The sequence below is a fragment of the Cicer arietinum genome, chromosome 2, assembly GCF_000331145.2.
Source record: "Cicer arietinum cultivar CDC Frontier isolate Library 1 chromosome 2, Cicar.CDCFrontier_v2.0, whole genome shotgun sequence".
Classification (NCBI taxonomy): domain Eukaryota; kingdom Viridiplantae; phylum Streptophyta; class Magnoliopsida; order Fabales; family Fabaceae; genus Cicer; species Cicer arietinum.
The window spans coordinates 10,543,907-10,567,929 of NC_021161.2; the positions used below are offsets into that span (position 1 = coordinate 10,543,907).

At 30.5% G+C, this 24,023-nt stretch overlaps 1 protein-coding gene and 2 long non-coding RNA genes across 4 annotated transcripts; 2 read left to right on the forward strand and 1 right to left on the reverse strand.

The window, feature by feature from the left end:
- The first annotated feature begins 777 nt into the window (after positions 1-777).
- Positions 778-4,467, forward strand: LOC101504656 (agamous-like MADS-box protein AGL30). Its single transcript, XM_004490029.4, has 11 exons — positions 778-949; positions 1,073-1,258; positions 1,685-1,744; positions 1,846-1,864; positions 2,000-2,064; positions 2,166-2,181; positions 2,260-2,321; positions 2,600-2,696; positions 2,964-3,011; positions 3,112-3,236; positions 4,047-4,467. Exons 1-11 carry the CDS (start codon positions 924-926, stop codon positions 4,465-4,467), a joined length of 1,125 nt encoding a protein of 374 aa, XP_004490086.1. The 5' UTR covers positions 778-923.
- Positions 3,926-12,927, reverse strand: LOC101504432 (uncharacterized). Of its 2 annotated transcripts, XR_012162005.1 has the most exons (4): positions 12,637-12,927; positions 12,082-12,165; positions 10,681-10,834; positions 3,926-4,564 (listed from the first exon to the last, which is right to left on the reverse strand). It is a non-coding gene; the product is annotated as an uncharacterized lncRNA (long non-coding RNA). The 2 variants fall into 2 exon arrangements; XR_003471512.2 differs by lacking the exon at positions 12,082-12,165 and having other exon boundaries at positions 4,097-4,564; positions 12,637-12,925.
- On the forward strand, positions 4,808-8,937 carry LOC140919323 (uncharacterized). Its single transcript, XR_012162006.1, has 3 exons — positions 4,808-8,234; positions 8,321-8,416; positions 8,570-8,937. It is a non-coding gene; the product is annotated as an uncharacterized lncRNA (long non-coding RNA).
- Positions 12,928-24,023: the final 11,096 nt, after the last annotated feature.

Consider the following 24,023-nt stretch of genomic DNA (forward strand, 5'->3'; position numbering starts at 1 on the left):
AAATTCGAAATTTATAACTATGTAATTTAACCATCGATATTTAATTATATTTTTTAAAAGTTTATTATATGTTTATTTGAAATTACTTAACGAAGTTTCAAATAGTTTTAAAATTTTATAAAAATTTGTAGAGTTGATCTACATAACAAGAACTTTTGTTTTGAGAGTTGGATAGATGAGATTCACCTTTGATATTGAGTTATTAAGTAGAGTAACTCATTACAAAGTTACTCTGGGAGTCAATACATAGATCCATTAATTTCATGAGTAAGTCTTCTAACGAGTTATTCCACTTAATAACTCAATATCAATGGTAAATTTTATCAATTTAACCGTCTGATCGAAAGTTATTATTAAATCAATTGACTATACAGGTTTTTATAAAATTTTAAAATTATGTGATACGTTGTTAAATAATTTCAAATGAACATATAATATATTTTTAAAAATATAATTAAATATCGATGATTAGATTATATAATTATGAATTTTTAATTTATATAAAACTCTGTACACTTAATTATTAATATATTATGTCAATAATCAACTGTTAATTTAATAAAATTTATTGTTTATATTAAAATATTAAATTGAGTAAAATATTGAATTTGTTGACGGCTACAATTGTATCACCTAGTAGTGTAAAGCTTACTTGAGTTAGTTCGACTTATGAGTTTTACGGGTTGAATTTTTATTATTGTTGTTGTTTGTTTGAAATACAATTGCATAGTTTATGAATTAGAAGATAACACGTCAGATAGTGAAAATGTTCGTGTTGTTCAAATTGTCGGTGATACTAAATTGTGACATGGCAAACGAAATCTCTAACAGCTCCCTGTTCTCTCGGACGCTCAAATGACCGGTTTTTTTGGTCACCCTCTAGTGTTCCCCAATCTATATATCATCGTTATCATCATCATACAATGTTTGAATCTTCCATTAACCCAACGTAATATGAATTGTCAATCCTTCAAACATTACATATTTTTTATTTATGTTTGTAATTCTATGTTTTCTCTTCTTACATTTTGTAATTTAGAAATTAATATTGTTGTTATATATGAATGTGTAGGATGGGGAGGGTAAAGTTAAAGATTAAGAGGTTGGAAAACACCAATGGACGCCAAGCAACCTATGCCAAAAGGAAGAATGGAATCATGAAGAAAGCTAGTGAATTATCTATATTATGTGATATTGATATTATACTTCTCATGTTTTCACCAGGTGGAAAACCTTCGTTATGTAGAGGGAGACGCAGGTACGTATATATTTGCTTATTTTTGTTTTTATGTTATGTCACAATTAATGTAAATGTACATTATAATCACAACATCCCAATGCCATAAAATTCAAATGGGTTTAGTGTATATTTGATATTACCGTAAATTTTTGCAAATTTGTTTAAACTTTGAATTGTAGATTGAGTTTAAATATAATATAGAAGCTACAAAACAAAGTGTGTTGTTTTAAAATATTCTAAACACATATAAGTGATGATAATAATTCCTAATTGGTTTGATTTTATTATTATTAGAGCATCCAATGGACATGAACTCCTAATGTTAGTCTTTCTCATTAAAAAACATTGTGAAAATGATTATAGTTATCTATACTTCTATAAACCATGGGAACTTCACATTCATTGTCTAATTATTCTCTCCTCAACTTTGGTGTATATATGTAGCAACTTTGAGGAGGTGATAGCAAAGTTTGCTCAACTAACCTCACAAGAAAGGGCAAAGAGGTACAATTAAAATCCTTTGACATATGCATATTATTTATGCATTTTTTTCCTTAGAAAAATACTTGGATTTGATCAAATCTTTTCCAATTGAATTGTAACAGGAAGTTGGAGAGTCTTGAAGTAAGTTACTTTCTTACAATTCATTCCTTGTACTAAAAATCTTCTCTTCATTATTTTGGTTTGAAATTATAGTAATAATTGTTTCCTCATTAATTCATTATTAGTAATGATTATTTTGTTTGTTTGGGAGGTTAGGCACTAAAGAAAACATTTAAGAAGTTAGATCATGATGTGAATATACAAGAATTTTATGGTACAAGGTATTCATTTCTCCAACTAATTTAGCAATTGCAACTATCAATACATTTAACCATTTATTTCACTAAGTAGAGAAACTAAAATATTCTTGTTTTTGTTACAGTAGTCAAACTGTTGAGGTAAATCATCTCAATTTTTATTAATATTTCCCATTTTATTTTTCAATGTTATGTTCTTCACTAACTGGATTTGTGCAGGATTTGAGTAATCAAACCAAGCTATTACATAATCGAATCGCTGAAATACAAGAGAGACTAAGGTGAATTTTATTAAATAACTTTTTTATTTATTTGTATAATATATAGTTTTACACTAATAACTATTCTATTTGTTCATTTTTAAGTGTCGTTTTATAAGAAAAAAAATAACTCTTAAGAAAAAGACAGTACAACTAAATTTGTTGATTTCATTATTAAGTGTAAAAAAAATCCTAAAACTACACTTAAAAAAAATGGAGGCATTATATTATAATGAACATGTCCTATTTAGTGCCCTATAGCAACAAGCTAATCTGAAAAAAATTGTTGGATTTTATAGCCATTGGACTGAAATTGAAAAAATTAGTAGTGTGGATGAATTGGAACACATGGAAAATTCACTCAAGGAGTCTCTTAATCAAATTAATTCTCACAAGGTATGCACCTCAGTTTCTTTCTACCTAAACTTGTATGCAAAAAGACTTTTCCATGATAAATTTTTGTGTTAAAAAAATTGAAACTTTCGGAAAATTTTGCTTCTTTTGTTTGTGTTTTATATTTATCCTATATGAACAAATTGAGCAAACTTGAATGGAAGAAAAATGTTGTATTTAGCTTAGATTATTGGATATGGTAGTAATATAAATTACAATCCTCAATAATGTAGCATTTAAATTATTAATAAGCTCTTCCTACTTTGATAGGAAAATGTACAAAAGCAACAATTGGCATCATTGCAATGCAATAATCAGGTAAATAATTATTTTGGGGTATTTAATTTAATTTTATTATTTAAACTTGTTTCCATGATATAGAAATAATAGACATGGCTAAAATATCTCTATCTTCTAGTTCAATGAAATGCATGTTCCCTACAAAATGAGTGCTCAACAACATCTTCAATCTATTTCATGGATGGTTAATGGTGATAACCAGAACATAGTAATGCCTGAAGATTCAAACTTGCTTCTCCACAAGTGAGTTTATTTTTTCTGAAGTATATATAAATATTGAATGCTCCAAAACATTATCCTTGATATTCTAATTTCTTAGTTTGCTTAACTTATTCTAATAGTAAGTTATATTAAAACATATTTCAGTTAGAACAGAGTCATAAAATATATTATAGTAGAACTGATGAATGATGTAATAAACATTTTCTTTTGTATGGTATTTTATAGGCTTAAACATATTTTAACCAATGCAAAATATATAAGTTTTCACTTTTAATCCTTATAAACACAAATTTCGATTTTAATTGTTAAAATATAAAAAAAAAATTGATCTTTCGTAGTATTTTGATTTTAGTGTATGTAATGTTTTGATTTTGTCGTCCACACATAATCAAACAAAAAATATAAAAAGTAGAAAAATGTATTTTTTTCTTCTACATTATAGTGATTAAAACCGAAAAACTAATACAAAAACTAAGACAGAAGGTTCATCACTTTTATTACTTGGATACATCAAACTTTGATGAAATTAAAAAATAAAAACCATATAAAAAGTATATAAGAAAATTCACCTAAATTTTATTCAAAAAAAAATTGTAGATTTGCATTTTTTAGTAGCACATATGAAAAGTATATAAGGAAATGCACCCAAAGACCAATCATATATTTAAGTCATACCTCTAATTTTATCTGAATATCTACGACGTGAGATATGATTGAATGTATGTGTAAAAATATTTTACACCAACCTAGCAAATAAATTAATTTCATAGATATATACATTGAATTGTTGTCTCTAACTCTACTTATCAAGCTTATTACTTTCAATGATAGAGATGTAGAAGGCTCAACAAGTTCATCTTTTGGGAGTTATGCAAGTTACCTTGGCTCAAGCACAAAAACAAACAATATTTCAAATTCTGGTCAAGAAAATTGTGTCCTTAGTGACATGAGCAATACAGCACCAGTAAGGCTACAATTCAATGGACAATTTCCATACATTCCAAACAATTTCAACATAATGAATGATGTGAAGCTCCAACCAACTACAGGGATTAATAATAATAATCCACATGAAAACCAAGTAGATTATAATGTGAATGGTAACATTAATGAAGCACCTAAACAAGGGTTTGATCAATCCAATCACCATGGATGGAGTTCTGCTTCAGGGCCTTGTGCTGTTAATATCTTTGATGAACATTTGTATCATGCACAACCAAATTTTCCACAAGTGCATTTTGGATTCACATAGAAACACTTGTTTTTTCTTCTAGTTTTTGGTATTTTTGCATGACTTACTTCTCTGCTTTGTTGCACTTTTTGGTAGCATATACTGGAATTGTAAGTAACTTGCAACAAAGAGAAAAATATTGTAACGATGTCCCAATTACAAATACTATTTTTTTGTATATTATTTATTGGATAACTTGTATTTATAAGATAGTTAGTAAAAATGCATAACTAATTGGGTTTTCTTTCATAATTCCACACATCCTAATTGCAATCTATATACTTGTTCTTTCAAAATAGTTAGTTTACGATCAAAATACTCTCTCCAAACTTAAATATAAATAAATAATTATTTTGAATCTAAATTTGAACTAAGTATATAAACTTTTATATTTATATTTAAGGTCAAAGGGAGTACTGAATTATTATTTAATTTTATAATTTAGTATTCAATTAATTAACTTTATTTTTTTTTTTAGAAAACAAAACCAATTCAAATCATTCATTAGAAAAACTTTTGAGCAATTATATTTGCTATGATAGACTTAGTCTTTGTTTGTTTTTCACTTTGTTTAATAAGTCCTAGTATTTAGGGAGACCTATTCTTTAGGAGTTTGTTTACTGCTTTGATTCTTTTCACTACATTATAGGGCCGTTAGATGTGGTTAGCTGTTTATTCTCTCAGTCATTTTGTATTGGATATATATAGTCTTAGTTTGCTAGTTCAAACATAATAAACATTCCTTTCAGTTGGCTATATTAGTCTCTGAGATTTAACAAATGGCATCAGAGCCCTATAAAGGGCTGATTGTGTGAAAGGGTGCGAGTAAAACAAAGAGAGAGAAAGCAGAATGTCAACATCTGATAAGTTTCTGCAACCCTCCATCCCAAGATTTGATGGCCATTATGATGGAGAAATTTCTGAGAAGTAAGGAGATGTGGAGTCTGGTGGTGAAGGAATCCCAACACCGGCAATTGGGACCTCATTAGCAAATGAGGCACATAGGAAGATGGTGGAGGAAGCCAAACTCAAAGATTTGAAGGTAAAAAACTATCTATTCCAGGCAATAGATAGACAAATTCTAGAGACGATTCTTGACAAAGGGACGTTGAAGGAAATCTTGAATTCAATAAAGCAGAAATATCAAGAATCCACTAAGGTGAAAAAGGTTCAACTTCAGGCACTAAGAAGAGTTTGAGCTTCTCACCATGAAAGAAGCAGAAAAGGTAGATAGCTACCTAGGTCGAACCTTGTCTACAGTAAACAAAATGAAGTCAAATGGCGAGATAATAGATCAGAGTACAATGGTCAATAAGGTACTTAGATCTTTTACTCCCAAATTCAATTATGTTGTCTGCTCAATAGATGAGTCAAATGATTTAAGTACGTTAAGCATCGATGAGTCAGTGTGTTTGCCTCAGGAGGATATTGGAGAAACTTGGCATTGAAGAGAAGACAAGTACGGTGATCATGTGTGATAACATTTCTCCCATACAGTTATCAAAGAATCTGATACTCCATGGCAAGAGCAAGCATATCGATGTAAGATTTCACTTCCTTAGAGACTTAACTCGCTGTATTAAAAACTTAATTTTCTATTAGTGACTAATGCATCTTAGCTTCCTTATGTAACTTTAGTCACTCCAAACATGTCGCGAAGCTTCTCAAATAGCTCTAACTCCAACAAAATTGTCACCGTCTCATTTTGTTAACTGGTTTGTACGGGCAACCGACTTAAATATACCTCTGTCTCATTTGTTAAGTCTGGTGGCATGTAAACTAATTAAGAGAGACAGTAAAAGTAAAAATAAAAAATTAATATATTTCATCTTCCTCCATGTTTAAGTCGTTTACTTGGGTAAACGAGGCGACCTATGCACTCTAAACCTCCACCTTCTATTCCTAACCTCTATATCGTGCATCACTTACAATCTGGATTATGACTTCATGCCTTTCTTCTAACATCAACTTCACAACCCGTTGTCGTTTTATTGTCACCATTTCATCAATTCACTAAGACAGGTTTGATTCTCAAGTTAAATTACATATTTTACATATTTCATTTTTTATAATTTGTGTATGTACAAAATAGGGAGCAAAACAATAGTATTCTATGTAGACATGTATATCTTGCTATTGAAACAGAACAAAACAATTAAAAAATATAGAATGTTACTGAATATCATTTATCTTCATGATTTTACCGAACATGTATCTCAAATAAGAAGAGCAAAGTTGTATGACTTGAATCTTTAAGACATTAAAGGAACTATTATTCTTGAAGCAATAACTCTTGTAATCTTTAAGAGATTAAAGAAACCATTATTCCTGAAGTAATAGCTCTTATCATTGATGCACAGTGAAATTAATTAATTTTGAAATACATAGAAGAAATTGATTAAACTAATACACTTGAAAGTGTCATGTTTAAACTAATACATTTGAAAGTTTCCTGTTTAAACTATTTCAATTGGAAGTGTCACATTTAAAATATTTCAATTATTTTGATGCATATTTCAATTAATTAATTAATTAATTATTTTGGAACTAATACACGTGAAAATTTCCTGTTTAAAATATTTCAATTATTCTATTATTGTAAATTTCACATATACTTAGATATTAACAAAATAATAACAATAAGGAAGAAAACTATAGTATACTATTAGATTATTCTTAGCTATTATGAATACGACACTTTAGGATAATAAATAAAAAGTAAACTATATATTTACTAAACAATAAAATTGTTTTAGTTTTAATCTTTTACCTTAATCTTTACGGTTATTTATTTTTAACAGAAGTAGTTATGGATTGTAGTTGGATGAATGTTAATCGTTCAAGTGAAGTGTATCAGAAAGGTGTGGAAGAATTTATAGAATTTGCTTTAAAAAAACTTCCTAAAAATGATAATCTTATTTGAAGAAATAAGAAATAATCTTATTTGTTATGGGATATTCCAAACTTATACAAAATGAATATGGCACGATGATTCGTTAAACATGACAAATGTATCAGATAGAGAAGAAGTTCGTGAAGATATGGACAATCGACTTGAGGACATGTTTCTTGATATTGGACAAGAGTTTTTTCAACGTGCACATGTTTTTGATAGTTTGTGCAATGACAAAGAAGATGTTTTGTATCCGGGACTATAGAGTTGTGTATGGGTAAAGAGGAGATATGCATCACCATTTTACAAGTTTGGCTACCGTAAGTATGTTTTATTTGTAAATTTGTAAATTTTGCCAAATTATGAATTTCATTTATAATAAAAATTAAGTTTCATATCTTAGTTATCTACATTGTCGTTGTATTGACTTAGAAAAGAATGAAGTGTATGGATTTATTGATCCAAGTTTCATCTAAAGTGAAAATGGTTCAACTAATCCTCAAGTCCACATTCAAAAGAAGTTGTACGAGGAAAAAATAACTTGTTACCTAGCATCTTAGTAAATATTTTCTATTATAGTTATCGCTTATAATAGGAGATAATTGAATATAACATATATTTAATTGTTTATTGTAGTCGTCATTAGCAATTACTTATTATTAATCCTAAGGAGCTTAATGTAGTCTTTATATGTTCATTGGAAAGGAAGCCAGATAAAAAAATATGTCACATTGTTGATTTGTAAGTATTTAATTTATTTATATTGTTATTAAGTACTGTAATATGTTTTATAACAAAATTTTAATAATTATTTTTACTTTGTAGAGTTTTCTAAGGTTATTATAGGTTTCTAGGTTTGAGAGTTAAACCGAAGATAACATGGAGTTTTCCTATAGTAAGTTGTTTACAAATACATAACTTCATTTATAATATTATAACAATTTTATGCATCTAACATTTTTTTTATGATTTTAATTTTAGAGTCAGAGACAAGCTTCAAATTATGAGTGTGGCTATTATGTCATGTTACATATATTGAACATTGTAACAGCTGATATTGTTGATTCATGGATGCAAGTATGTAAATTTTTTACAAATTGTTATTGATTGTGTTTTTTTTATATTCGTATTATAAGAAATTATAAGTTGTTATTAATTGTGTTTTTTTTAATGTTCGTATGATAAAAATTAGGATTCAATCGGTATTGATTGTGTTTTTTTTTTGTACAGATATTTGACGACTCGAGATCATTTCATGCAGATCAAATTAAAGAAGTTTAAGAACGTTGTGTGGATTTTATTTTGAAATTAATTGAAGAAAATGATGGTGCTTGAATATATGTCTATTGAATATTATTAAATGTGATTTTATAATTTTGTTAATGGACATCTAAATCATTTTTCGTCTTGTCAAGAGTAGTCATAAATTGCGAGACATCTTATTTGTTCTCTATATTTTGTATGAGCGTTTGATATTGTATATTATGATTATTAGATGGTTATATAAAATTGTGGTTGAAAGTACTATGTATGTATGGAGCAGGAGCATAAAGAAAAGAAAAAAGAAATTTATTAAAAAATAATTATTATTTTAACTTTATCTGTTAAGTCAATTGATCGAAAGAACAGACTTAAGAACATGATTTGTTGAACTGAATTTATGATGTTTAAGTCGGTTAAGCTGAACCTACTTAAGATGACGAAAATATGTTAAGTCGGTTCTTGAAACGACTTAAAAAGAAACATGTTTATTTGCTGTTAACTCGGACACAGAATTGACTTAAAATGTACATTTTAACCTACTTAGAAAGGTAAAATTCTACTAGTGAGTTTAAGGGAGTTTGTATTTAAGAAAATTTATTCTGCTTTGATTTTTTTCACTACATTATAGAGCTCTTAGATGTGGTTAACTATTTATTCTCTTAGTCATTTTGTATTGAATATATATAGCCTTAGTTTGCTACCGTTCAAGCATAATAAACATTCCTTCCAGTTGGCTATATTAGTCTCTGAGTTTTAACAAGTCTCTTAATATAAACTAAAGTAATTAAGATTGCTATATTAGTGGCAATCAAGTTCACAGATCACTCAGTCCTCACTTCTATTAAGCATCATTTGAAATGTGGCTTGTTCTTCATCTTCAATAGGGGATGCATTAGATTTGTCCTATATATCATGAGACTATTCCGTTGATTTTTATGAATTACTTTTATTAAATAATTAAAATAAAAATATTAAATATCAATTATTAAATTCTTATAGTATTTATTTTAAAATACGAATGAATATCATATTGGGTTGAATTTGTGAATGACCCACGATGGGTCGAGTTGTTCTTTTGGTTAGTCTCGTGATAGGTTCTTACCCTTACCGGTGAATATAAATTCTAACTATTTCAATAAATTAGATAAACCCTAACCATCAATTCACTAGTAAAGAGGGCACTACATTTCTCACAACTTACTTTTCTCTAAAGTAATGGATCACAGTACCATGATCGGTTATTGAAGGTGTTGGAAAACATAAGAAATGATGGGTTTGAATTGTATTTTGTCATTTATGAAAATTTATTTGAGTTGCTTAAATAAAAGGATATGTTCTTCATCAAATCATTCAACTTATAATTATAAAACAGGTAAAATAAAATTGAAACATACATAATCTAGATTAAATAAGAGAGGGAGATAGAGAAGGAACACATGTCTGTAGGTAGGTATTATCTAGATTTGAGTTGTTATTACCTACGGCAGATTTTATCTTTATCCATAGAATGTTTGTAAGTAACGTAAAATTACGCACGAATTATCCACGAACACAGGTTCGTAGCTAAATCGCTCGTAGGAAAATATTTACCGATGGGTAAGCAGTGAGATACACTTACTTAAGGATTATCCGTAGGTAGTATGACTCACTAAGTCTCCGTGGATAAAATTACTCATAGATTTTCTGTGGGTAAAATAGTAAATACTTACCGACGAAAAAGTCGCAAGTAACATTACTCACGGATCATCTGCGACAAATTTGATATTTATAATTATATCCAGGACATGTCCGTGGGTAATTTTACACCATTTGAGAAAAAGTTGTACAAGAAAGCTTAGGCAAGGAACAAATTATGGCCTATTTTCTTAGGCTTAAGGAAAAGTTGCTCCGCACTTATTTACTGTTACTTTATAGTCTAATCACAAAGTTTGCCTACATGACTAAAATATAGTATTAAATTAACTAACAGTTGATCAAAATTAAAATCATGATTAGCTTCTGTAGCCGTGGACTCATGTGATACTTAATTCATTGAGCACCAAAAATGATGGGAAAGAAAGTAAGGGAATGAAACATACCGACTTGCTTGCAGTGATTCGTCTTCACTACCAACTATTAGGGATATAATGGGACTTGTAACTGGAATTCCTGTTAGCAAATGAAAGTCTTTCACCCGGTGGTTCCAAACAGCCTTTCTACGCCATGTCTCATGTATTTCCACTATAACAGCAACTGCAAAATTGTATAATATGTTTAACAAACAAGTGATTCTAACAAGAGGGGGACTCAAACATTGAAAAAGAAATTATGGTACATTTTAAATCTCTGAAGACAACATCAAATAAATCAAATATCATAAAGGCATACATGTTGCAGATCTTGAATAGTACTGAGCGTAAAGTTGTTTTGCATTGTGAGTGCACTACCTAACACGTTTTAGTTTTGGGATCAACAGAAGTGAAATAATTCTGATTAGATGCAGATGAAGTATCCACATGAAGAAAAGGTTTAAGAAATTCAACACCAATTAGAAAAGAACGATTAAGAGATAAAACAAGGCCACACAAAAAGGAAGGAAGAAAAAGAATCAAGCTCTCAGTGGTTGTCATTATCACTAACTACACAAACAAGTGCACAAAAATCAAAATACAAGAACAAATTTTGAAGCATACATTCATTCAAGTGGCATAAAATTTCACACATATAAAAAATACATATGCAAGAAGTAGAAATACATAAGAATAATAGGAATGAAGAGCACTGGGGGAGAAATAGTTCAAGTTCAAGGAGGCCACATTGTTAGATCAACAGGTAGAAAAGATAGACATAGTAAAGTCTACACCGCAAAAGGACCTCGCGATCGACGAGTTAGATTATCAGCACACACAACAATTCAATTCTACGATGTTCAAGATCGTCTCGACTATGACAGACCCAAATTGAAACTCAAAGTTTGAAACTGATGCTGGGGAAGGGCTTTGGAAGAGAAAGTCAAAATCAGGTCATAATGTTCAACTACCAACGTGAAAGGATTAAGATGAAAAGTCAATGTGGCTTCCCTATTAATTCAAAAATTAACTTAAACACCAAAGCCTAATTAAAATTAACTTAAAGTCATATTTGTCAAATTTTCATAATATTCTTGTTCCCAAATATTTCAAGTAGTTTGCCAAGATTTCAGAAATTAACTTAAAGACCAAAGCCTAATTAAAAATAAATGCAATTACCCCTTGATCAGAATTGAATTCAAAATATATGATACTAAACCATTTTAATAGACGGAAGAATGAAATGAAATTATGCTTAATAATGATAGAATAAAATTTTGTATATATCTATAACCAAATCAGAACAAGAATTTAACTATTTGTAAAAAAAAAGAACAACAAGAATTTAACTATACATTTAGGATCATAAACAAATAAAAGGGAGAAAAAGTACAAGGTAAAAATAACAAATGTTGGATCATAAAGGCATGCCTGTTGGAGATCTTGATCAGAGGCATTATGGTTAACAAATGTTTGAATTGCCATAGGTCTTGGATAGCACAAAATGTGTCTAATCTAGTAAAAGCAACAAGAATAATGACTTGTAAGAAAGAAAGTGAATGCTTTTAATGACAAATTAAATCAAGAACCAAACAACCAGGAACATGAACAATCTGTAAGTGCTGATAACAAAGCTAATATCCCCAATATAGAGAATATAAGTCCTATGACTTAACATTGAAGTCCATAGTTCTGGTGTCTCACTACTTATCCCCTTCAATGCATAACATTCACTACAACATTATTAACTACAACATTATGTAAGAAAAACAAAGAATATGAATAATTTCGGATTTGAAGGAAAATGATTAGGGTTTTAAAAAAAATTAGGGCTATTTTAGATAATAGTAAAGAAAGTCTAAGCGCATATTGCAAGAAAAGGAAATCCGATTTCAGTAAGACTCGATTTCAGTAAAACTCCATTGCAGAAAAGGGAAAAGATGATAGAAAAGTAGTCGGTTCAGTGAGGGCGACGACGAAAGTTACCGAATGGGACGACGAAGCGGGTAACAGATGTCCGGGACGAGACACGACTACTTCTTCAAACGATAGAAGACCACTGGAAGAGACCCGAGATCAGATGAAATTTCAGCACAATAATAAAGGAAGCTAACTTACCCTTGAGAGAGAGCGATCATCAAGACAACATCTAGAACGGTCTGAGTCAGACGGAGCAAGATACAATCTGGAGGAGGTTGGAAGAAGAAGAAGGGTTTAGGGTTCTATAGGTTGCAATCTGAATGTAAGTTCTTTTGGTTTTGATAATGAAGAGTTATTTTTGTTTTCACATAAACCTTTTTTTAAAAAAACTCAAAACAAAAATTTTTTAAAAAAATAGAAATTACCTACGGAGAAGTTATAGTAAAAATAACACAAAAAAATTTCGCACAATTTAAGTGAGAGTTGTATTTTTTTCTTCTTTACTCACGGGTTTTTTAATTTTACATACGGAGTAATCCTGGAAATTAGTTAAAAAAAAATACACGGTTTTTCCGTAGATAATAACTAATTTACTCACAGAATGAGATCCGTGGGTAATTTTCTATAGGTATACAAATGTTTTTTTGTAGTGTATTTTTATACTAATTCACAGCAAACTGTTGTTACATCTAGTCCTCCTCTTATAGAGAAATCTTGCCTCAGTGGACTCAAATGCTTAATCCACTATTTAAATAATAGCATATAAGTATTATTTACTTTACCTATTCAGGCTTTGAGTATTCTTTCTTTTGACTTTTCAGGCTGTCACCATTAGAACCCATCTCAATTTTCTGGAAAGTTGTCGTTGAGGTTATTTGCCTTTCCAATAACTGTCACCAACCGCCGCCAACACCATCAATCGTACACCACCGCAACCTTCTTCTTCAAATGATACCACAAATATATGTCACTCTCATATTTGTTGTTCTGCTATCTATCCTTTTACTACTATCATTGTGTGAAACTTATATTAAAAAATGAGATTTTTTTTAGGCTGAAACTTGAGTTTTTTCTTAAAGGATGTTTTAGGATGTGTTGAAATTTTGCCTTAAGATTTATTGAAACTTTGCGGATTTTATTGAGAAGTGAGTTGAAATTTGTCTTGTTGGTTTCAAATTTTATTGAAAAGTGAGTTTTGAGGTAATGTCTATCTGTTTAAATGGGACGATTATTTCTCGATGTTGCAGAGTGCGAAACATGTCTGACACTCATAAGATTTGATTACCATGTGGTATAGTGATGTTTGACACCCTTAAGATTTGATTACCTTGCCTTACTCTTAAGAAACATGTGTTTATCTGTTTTTGAAATGATGGTTCAACTTTTTTTTAATTGAATATTTATTTTTTCTTCAAAAATAAATAAATAAAATATTGCTTCCAATTATGTTATATAAAGTGTAATAACTTGACAGTTTGAAAATTCATATTTTTTTAATAATTATATAAAAAATTATTTTAAAGTAGTTAATTGGATGTGACATCTTTTAAAATTTTGAGCAGTTATGACACAAATTGTACAACTTGAAGATTTTAAAAGTTCATTTTAATAACAAAAATAATAAAATTATTTTTAAACGGGTTAACTAGATCTGACATTTTTTTAGTTTTCGAGTTTTTTTTAAGACACAAGTTGTACAACTTGATAGTCTTAAAACTCGTATTTTTTTAATAATTATTCAAATCAAACAAACTCAATTTTTTTTTGTCAAAATAACCTTTTTATCAATAACAACACACAATTTTCTTTAAAAGCAGTTAATACATTCGTATTTTCTAACCAAGAACTACGTAGCTTTGATTTTTCCATCGTACCGAGAGATACGTAGGAGCAGGATCACACTCTTGTCAACCACAATAATAATTTTTTTTTCTTCTCTATTTTTAAACACACTTTTATCTTAAAAATCACATTTATAAAAAAGCAATTCATATTCATACTCAATAATAAGAAGAAATAAATATATTTAAGTTAATATTAATTATGTACAATTAATTATAGGTAACCATATTTTAACGGATGTTGTAGAGTGCTAATACCTTCCCTAGTCAATATCGACTCCCGAACTAAAAATTTGGTTTCAAAGATCATTTTTTATTTTATGTTTAAGGGGTTTTCCCAATATTTTTCCTATTTTAAAATAAATTTTGGACTCAAAATTTTAGGTCGCGACATGCACTAATACAATTCTTAATGACGATGCAACAACAACAACAAATGATTTTTATTTTGTACATTGACTCTGTGTTGCTTATAGCACTTGACTGATTTATCAAACTTTTAGATATGTTTGAAAGTCATTGTGATTCTTATCCCCAAAATATTTTATGATGAATTCTTGTACAATCAATTTATTGTAAATCAACAGTTTCTTCAATCTTCGAATAGATTTTATATTTTCCTCGAAGAAATAAATTGTTTAATATCGAAAGGTTTCAAAGAAACCCTAGTTCTTTAGAATAGACAAATTTTGATGTTTTTAGGTTGGCTTTGTACGAAATTTGGCTATTCAAAATAGATATGCCAACGTCTAAATTATACTTTGTACATAAGGTATAATATTTAACTTGTTAACATTTGTCGGTCTAGTATATTGAATACACTTTTGTGCCATACATTGTTCTTTAAGTCAACATTGTCTTCGATGCATACAATCAAAAGATGTGTTTGTATAACACCAGATACATTGTTCTTCAACCTTATCTTATTAGATTATGTGGTCAGATGATGTTTTATGAGTCTTTGTATATTAACATCTACACAGTTAAAAAATCATCAAAAGATAAATTATTCTCTTATGCTTTGTTATCATCAAAGTAAATTACTGATGAATGTTCTTAACCATCTTGGTTTCAATAGGACATTGTCTTCTTTGTTGACACATCCTCTTCGAGCTTTATCTTATAAGTCCGAAAGGGTTGAACAACTCCTTTAACTAAGCTTCTTTTTCTTTTGTAAAAAAAAAATTATTCTCAAAGAATTTGTCCTTTTTTTATTGGGTAAGAATATTGTTTGAATAAGAAAAAAATTTAAAAAATTCTGAAAAATACATAGCTGGTAATGTTTGTAGGAAAAAATAGTTTAAGAAAAACTATAATTATCGTTTTCAGATTATTAAAGTTTTATTATTATCATTTTATGTTTCTTGAAAGTGTTGAAAGTTAGAGAGAGGAAGGAGGATTAAATAGAGGATGATGGAATTTTGAAAGAGAGTGAACGTTTAGAGGAAGGAGACAAAGACGGTTAGCCATTTCACTAGGAGGTCATGATGATGATGGATGAGACAGCCTAGGGGAGTGGATACAACGGTCAGTTGTAGCCGTCTACGCATTAAATGCAGAGAGAAAGCCAAGGAGGTCGTGTCATATTGACTGGCCAATGGAAGAGAAGGTGTGTGCATACCTTGTCTGACGTGACAAGAGGGAGTTTCACCAAAATGGACATTGTGTCCTCTGGTGATTTGATATCCTCTCATCCTTTGGTTTATTTTTAAAACAAATCAGATGAGATCTTTCAGCAGAAATAGTGTTGACAAATAAACAATCACAACAAGAGAAATACATCTATTGTGCAATGGTTAAAAGAAAATTTAAATAATTTTGGACAGATTTATGATGGAGAGTTTTTCCAATATATTTTTGAACTGATCCTCTTGGAGAGGTTTGGTAAAAATATCTGCTAATTGATTTTCAGTGTCAATGAAAATCAATTATATGTCCCCTTTTTGAACATGATCTCTAATAAAATGATGTTTGATTTCAATATGCTTAGATCTAGAATGTTGAATGAGATTTTTTGAAAGATTAATGGCACTTGTATTATTACAGAGGATGAGAATTTTTGCGTACCTTAGAGAGTAATCCTCTAGTTGTTTTTTAATCCATAATAATTTTGAGCAGCATTATGCAGATGATACGTATTCAGCCTCTGTAGTTGATAAAGCAATGATACATTGTTTTTTGCAAGACCAACTTATTAGAGATTTACCAAGAAATTGGCAAGCTCCACTTGTGCTATTCCTTTCAAATTTATCTCCAACATAGTTAGCATCGCAAATAAGCTATGAGGTCGAGATTTGAACATTTCTTGTACCAAATTTCCAGATTGATCGTGCCAACAAGATATCTCAAAATGCTTTTTACTGCTGTAAGATGAGATTCTTTAAAGGATGATTGGAACCTTACACAAAGACCTACTCCAAAGACTATGTCAGGTCTACTAGTTGTTAAGTATAATAAGGATCCAATCATCCCTCTGTACTCTTTTTCAGATATTGGAGTTCTTTCTTCATCTTTGTGAAGCATGGAGGATGGGTGCATAGGAGTTCTCATACTCTTGGCCGAATTCATGTTATATTTTTTAAATAGATCCTTGGTGTATTTTTCTTGAGAGATGAAGATGTTAGATTCCAGTTGTTTAATTTGTAAACCAATGAAGAATTTTAATTCTCCCATCATACTCATCCCAAACTCACTTTGCATGAGGTTGGAGAAATCTTTACACATCTTTTCATTTGTGGATCCAAATATCATGTCACCTACATATATTTGTACAATCAACAGATCCTCTTTAAGAGTTTTCTTGAAATGAGTGGTATCAATTTGTCCTCTTATGAATCCATTCTCTTTTAGAAAGGAACTCAACCTCTCGTATTAAGCTCAAGGAGCTTGCTTTAATACATAAAGAGCTTTTGAGGGTTTGAACACATGATTGGACTTCTTTTCATCCACAAAGCGATGAGGTTGTTTAACATATACCTCTTCATTTAGAACATCATTAAAAAAGACAATTTTTACATCCATTTGGAATAGTTTGATACCTTTATAAATATAATATATGATATTAATAAAAAAAATAAATGAATTTAATTTATATACGATGTTAGTGTAAATAGTTTTTACACTATTAATCAATCACAACTGTTAGATTATCAATAATATTTGACTTTCGATATAACTACTCATAAAATCCTTCACATGATTGGTCATGATTTGTTGACTATATAAATTTTTACACTAATAATGCATGAAAATTTAACTCAAAATAAATAAGTATTAAGATTTATTTTTGTAATTCAATTTCAAAAAAAATCCAAAATTTGATGCAATCTACATAGTTATAAGAAAATAACATTAAGAAAATCAAATGGTATTCAATTTTATGCTATTTCAAAAAAAATTAGAACAGTGCATATAAAATTGGATCTTTGACTATGGATAATCCCTCCTTTTCAAAACAGTATTATTATTTTAGCATATTTTAATAAATGCAAGAAATAGAATAAACAGAACAGTTATTTATCAAATTCTCTTTTTATTAATCAGTGGTGTGTTTTGCCTAGAATAGTTATTTATCAAATTCTAGTTGTATTAAGCTACACGTTGTTGTTTTGTCTTAGTATAACTAAACATTCAATATTAAGAAAGAAAGAAAGTAATTGGACCAAAGAAAAGTAGTAGACACCGGGCAGCATCTTTACAGTTTGTGTTTGCTTAATACATAAAAATATATTTGCTTAGATGTTAAGTATAGAATGCCTCTAAAAGGTAGTGTGATCAAAATCAATTGAATGAATAAAAAATAGAGTTGTATTATTCTCTTCAAATGTTCTCTCTCTGCCGCCATATATCTTTTAAAGAGTTTAATGAAAATTATGTCCTAGTAACAAAGCCGGTGAGATCCGTTAAAATATTTTAGTATGAGATGAGTAAGAGAATTCTCACCATTTAGAAATGTTTTGAGTATATAAAGAGATATGGCAAGCAATTACAATATTTGGTATGTTTGTTTAAGATATTTCTAAAAAGATTTTTATAATATTTTATTTTTTTATAATACTTTTAATAAAAAAATTTAAATATAAAATTTCAAATGAAAATATGATTTAAATAGTTTATCTTAAAATATTATTTATAAATATTTTTTCTGTTTTCTATTTGCTACAAAATTTTTTTTTATAATGAAATTTTAAAAAATGATTAAAATGAAAATTTATTTTGAGAAGTTTTTCATAAAAATCATTTTAGAAAGATATCTTTTTAAAAAAATGTAAGTTGTCATGTTAAAATATTTACTAATGAATATGAGTTATTGAATGTCAAAATTATTTTTTTATCGATAAAAAATAAGTCTAAAACAACTTATACTATTTTTAAATAAATTCGTATAAAAATCATTTTTAAAAATATAAAATAAAAATCACTTTTTAAAAATCTTAAACAAACGGATCTATTATCTAGTCCAACCACATATTAGACCTAAATTTTGATTTAAGCTATTGAGAACTTTTTATGACAACATATCTAAAAGTTCACAAAATTGGAAGATGTGTGGAATTTAGGTTACAACAAAAAGCTGATGAAATTGCTCCAAGAAAGAAACAATTGGCATTTACATAAATTCATCAAGGAATAAATTCCTCTTTTTTTGGAAAAATAACAAATGTTAAAATTGCAAAAGAAGCATGAGATATATTGAAGCTCTCACATAAACGAATTGAGAAGGTCCATAAATTCAAACTGCAATCACTTTAGAAAATAGTAGAAAAATATTATTCTCGTGTTCCAAAACTTATCAATAAGATGAGGGTGTTGGGAAAAGACATTCTTGATTGCAAAGTGGTGGGAAAAAATTATACGCACCATACTGATGAAATTTGATCATGTGGTGACTATGATAACTGAGTCACACGACACTAACATCTTGTCAGTGGCACAATTTACAAACAAGCATTTAAAGTCACGTTAACAGAATATTAGAGAAGATTAAAAAGGAAAAATAAGAAGCCTTGAAAAGAGGTGAATAACAACAATGTTGTTAAATCCAATTAAATCAGTGAAGGTATAGGTCTGGATAATTTTAACAATTGAGAAAGAAGAAATTATAGAGGTAGAGGTCGAGAATCCTTTGAAGGAAGAGGATGCAATAACTTTGTTGTATCTAAAATATCACTAAAAGGTTTTTTTTTTTTTTTTTTGCTGTTTATCGAGAATCCTTGGTAAGTGTTTTGAAAAGCTATCATCTTTGAGAGAATGCGAACCCGAGGATGATAATTTAAACCTTTGAATTTGAGCTGATTAAAAGAGATAGAAAATATAGAGAATGACACACACAACTTTTATACTGGTTCACCCAATGAAGGCTTCGTCCAGTCCTCACACACTTGTGAGATTTTACTAATGATCAACTGATTAACCTGTCACATAGGTTGATTATACTTTGTGTAGTATATAGTCTCACCAAGCTTACAATCTTGCTTCTAACAAGTTCCAACTATTTTCAAGTGTAACTCACGTGGAAATTACAAAGTGATATAAGTATGATTGTTTATCTTTTCTTAAACACTTTCTAAAAAAGATATTTCAAAGATCTAGTGAAAGATTATAGAAAGTATAAAGAGATGATGGAAATTACTCTTGATAGCTTTAAGATTCTTGATCTTTTTATACAATGTTGTTGTGTATTGATGATGAAGAGCGTATTGTCTTTTATAAAGACTTTGAGATGACATTTCCAAGTGGCAAATGTTTTATGACCGTTGGGGACTTCAATCAAAAAATCCAAGGTCTTTTCTCATATTTACGAAATTGACATTCAGCTGCCCTTGGACTGATGCAGTCCATCCTCGTGCAGGATATTCAAACCTCCTAGGTACTTGGTCATGAGATGTCATTTTCTCTTTTCATTCTTCTAGACATGTAAGGCTATATCTTTGACTTTGTGGGCTACAACCTTTCTGTAAGTTGAAGTGCTAGGTTGTTTTCAACTTTTGAGAATGATGTTGACTATAGATCTATCCTCTTACATAGTACTGGTCATCCTCGTACCTCGTACAACCCATCCTCTTACAAGTTAAATTTGGCCTCTGACCTATTTGATAAAAATGCTTTATTTGTTCATTCTTGGATACTGTTTTAACTTTTCATCATGACTAACAATCATGGTTTCAGTGAGGAAGAGTATTTGCATCTTTGGAGGTCATCCTCTCAAGGGTTCATTCTATCCTCCAGTTTTGAAAACTTGATGGATTGCGTCAGATTTTTCTCCTTTTGATCTTATTGATGATTAACCTGATTTCTTATAAGAATTCACTCAAACGCACAGATTCGTGATTAACCGCAATCATAATCTCTTAAGTAATTTTGTTATCCTTAAAATCATTTGAGATAGATTTTGTCTCAACAATCTCCCCATTTTTTATGATGACAAAATTCTTTAGATTATGATTTAAATATGAAAGATTTAGAGAAAAATTGTTTGTGCTCCCCCCAGAACATAAGAGTAATCTTTTTTAAATTGTAAAGATGGTTACTCCCCCTGAACATATGTCAAAGTTTTGAAACAAGAATTTGAACCAAAAAGAGACTTCACATTAATGAGATACATAATACAAAAGATGGTTTAAAACAACATAAACATTAACAAACATAACATAGGCACTTACAAAAATTCAACTTAATCAAATAGTTAAACAAAAAGATAACAACTAGATGATCATAATCTATCTCCCCCTGAATTGGTCAGCAGCAAAAAGTATGAACCACAACACTACTCGAAGGAGGATGGCTCGTCAAACGAGGATGAAGGAGAAGGGACGGGAACAACAAAGGAATGTTGGGCTGGTAGCTCAGGAGGATGATCTCCAGGAACAACAACAAGAACCAAATGTTTGGTAACCCATTCAAGAATGAGACCAAATTGAGTAATAGTGTTATGGAAGTGAGTGAAACCTTGAAGCAATTTCTTTTGATCCTTCCTAATGGTCCTGAACAGCTTCATCTGCTTTTGATTCTACCTTTCCTCAGTCCTCTTACTAGGGTTCGAGTCTTTTGGTTGATCATTGACACTTGAACTTTTATTATGAGAACTCCCAGCTTTGTCGTTAGATGAGTTATTAATCGTTGTAGCTAAAAAGGAATCAATGGAGCTGAACAGACCAGTGACCTCAGGTAGAGGTTGAGCATGTTCTTCAATAAGTGCAACATAGGTAGTTGTTGGTGGAGGATGAACAATATCCAGAGGTATTGAAATGGGGTGCGAAAGACTTAGTGGAGGTATCATAAAGGTTTTTTTTGCACATTTTGAGAAGTTGCCATAGGTATTGTCTCAAGAGGGTTTTTTTTTGGTGAGAATTGATGATAGGACAAATTCAAATCAAAATATAATTCTTCACTATCTTCCATCAGCTGTAGAGAAGCTGCTTCGAAAGCATCCTCAGGTGAAGGAACGTCTTCATGAGAAGAGGAAGGATTATGGATTGGTGGAGACTGAGGCGGTGTTGGAATAATGGAGTCACGCAATGGAGATGGAGTGGGAACAGTGGCCAAGATGGGTTCTTAAATTATTTGAGTGGGATCATCCTCTAGTGGAGGTTAAATAGTTGTTGGTTCAGATTGTTGAGTAGTAGAAGATGAGTGACAAATTTTCTTTTTCTTAGATGCAGAAGAAGCAGTTGATGATGATTTAAGAGGAGTAGAAGCATGAGGTTGAAGCCTCATATGTTTGACTTTCTTCATCGAGAATGTGTTGTTAAAGTGAACTGATTGTTCATCATCAAGTGGGAGGTTGAAGAATTTAAAAATCTTTGTCAGGATCATCCCGTAGGGAGCTGATCGACCCAACACAGCAGCGTTTAACATGAAGCAGAAAATGATATTACCTAGGTGGAGAGGTGTGCCAGACATCAGATGATGAATGAGCAGAAGGTCAAGCTTAGTGACCTTCTCGAAACTTCCAGCTCTGGGCACAATAGAGTGCACACAAATGTTATGGAGGATACAACACATATGAAGGAGATTGGAAGCCACTTGAGGTTTTGGAGGTGTAATCAGAGTGTTTTGGAGGACAGAGGTTCTAATGATTTGACACTGAGAGTACCAATTTTCTGAGAAGCAATAGGCTCCTTCATCGCGAATGTCTAGAATTTGACATAGCGTAGTGGGGTTGATCTCCATGTGAACCTCTTTTAGTACTATGTTGAAACCAATGTTTCCTTTTGAACCATTTGAAGCAGCATAGAAGGCCCTTACAAGGCGAGGATACTGGGGTTCATTGATTCGGAAAAAGGATGTCCATCCAAGTTGATCAAACATTTCCTCCACCTTAAAACCTCCTTGTTTTAGATCAGCAAGGTCAATGATTTTTCCATTGACCACCGATTTTTTTTGCCATTTTGAAACATAGTTAGTCTCCAAGATTGGAGAATCAAATAGTTGGACATTGGCAGAAGTTTTTGAAGAGGAGGATGGTCGTTTGTGTGAAGGTGATTTAGCCTTTTTAGGTGTTGAAGCTTTGGAGGTGATTTTTGTAGGAGATGGTTGTGGTATGAACTCTGCAGAGATTGTTTGTTCAGAGTCATCAGAGTCGACAACATGACCGGTGTTGTCCTTGGGAAACGTCTTTCTTGATGAAACAACTCCAGACATAATTCTAGAGGATTGTCTAATGGGTGGAGAGGAGGATGTGTTGGAGGATAAGGGTTTTGTGGATTTAAGAGTAGTGGATGGAAAAGGAATAGATGCAGATTGCAAAGGAGGAGTGATATTCAAAGGTTCTTGATGAGTTGCTTCTGGGTGATCTTCATCGTGACTATCATACTCAGTACTTGAGTAATCATCTTGAGTGTCTTCTGGAGCTTGATCAGACATTTTGCGTTTTGCAGTTAGTTTAGTGCGAGCCATTGGTGAACAAACTTTTGGAATAAGAATAACGAAGGGTGATGAATGCGTAAGAGTTTGGAGTTGGAAGTGTTGAAAGTTAGAGAGAGGAAAGAGGATTAAATAGAGGATGGTGGAATTTTGAAAGAGAGTGAACGTTTAGAGGAAGGAGACGGAGACGGTTAGCCATTTCACTAGGAAGCCATGATGATGATGGATGAGACAGCCTAGGGGAGTGGATACAACGGTCAGTTGTAGCCGTCTGCGCATTAAATGCAGAGAGAAAGCCAAGGAGGTCGTGCCACATTGATTGGCCAATGGAAGAGAAGATGTGTGCATGCCTTGTCTGACGTGACAAGAGGGAGTTTCACCAAAATGGACACTGTGTCGTCTGGTGATTTATCATCCTCTCATCCTTTGGTTTATTTTTAAAACAAATCAAATGAGATCTTTCAGCAGAAATAGTGTTGACAAATAAACAATCCCAACAAGAGAAATACATCTATTGTACAATGGTTAAAAGAAAATTTAAATAATTTTGGACAGATTTATGATGGAGAGTTTTTCCAATATATTTTTGAACTGATCCTCTTGGAGAGGTTTGGTAAAAATATCTGCTAACTGATTTTCAGTGTCAATGAAAATCAATTCTATGTCCCCTTTTTGAACATGATCTCTAATAAAATGATGTTTGATTTCAATATGCTTAGATCTAGAATGTTGAATGGGATTTTTTGA

Bases quoted from the DNA above. Each gene is read 5' to 3' on its own strand.
- LOC101504656 (XM_004490029.4), top strand. From the start codon at position 924: ATGTTTGAATCTTCCATTAACCCAAC. The intron at 3,012-3,111 runs GTAAATAATTAT...TCTATCTTCTAG, and splicing joins CATTGCAATGCAATAATCAG to TTCAATGAAATGCATGTTCC. The intron at 3,237-4,046 runs GTGAGTTTATTT...TTTCAATGATAG, and splicing joins TCAAACTTGCTTCTCCACAA to AGATGTAGAAGGCTCAACAA.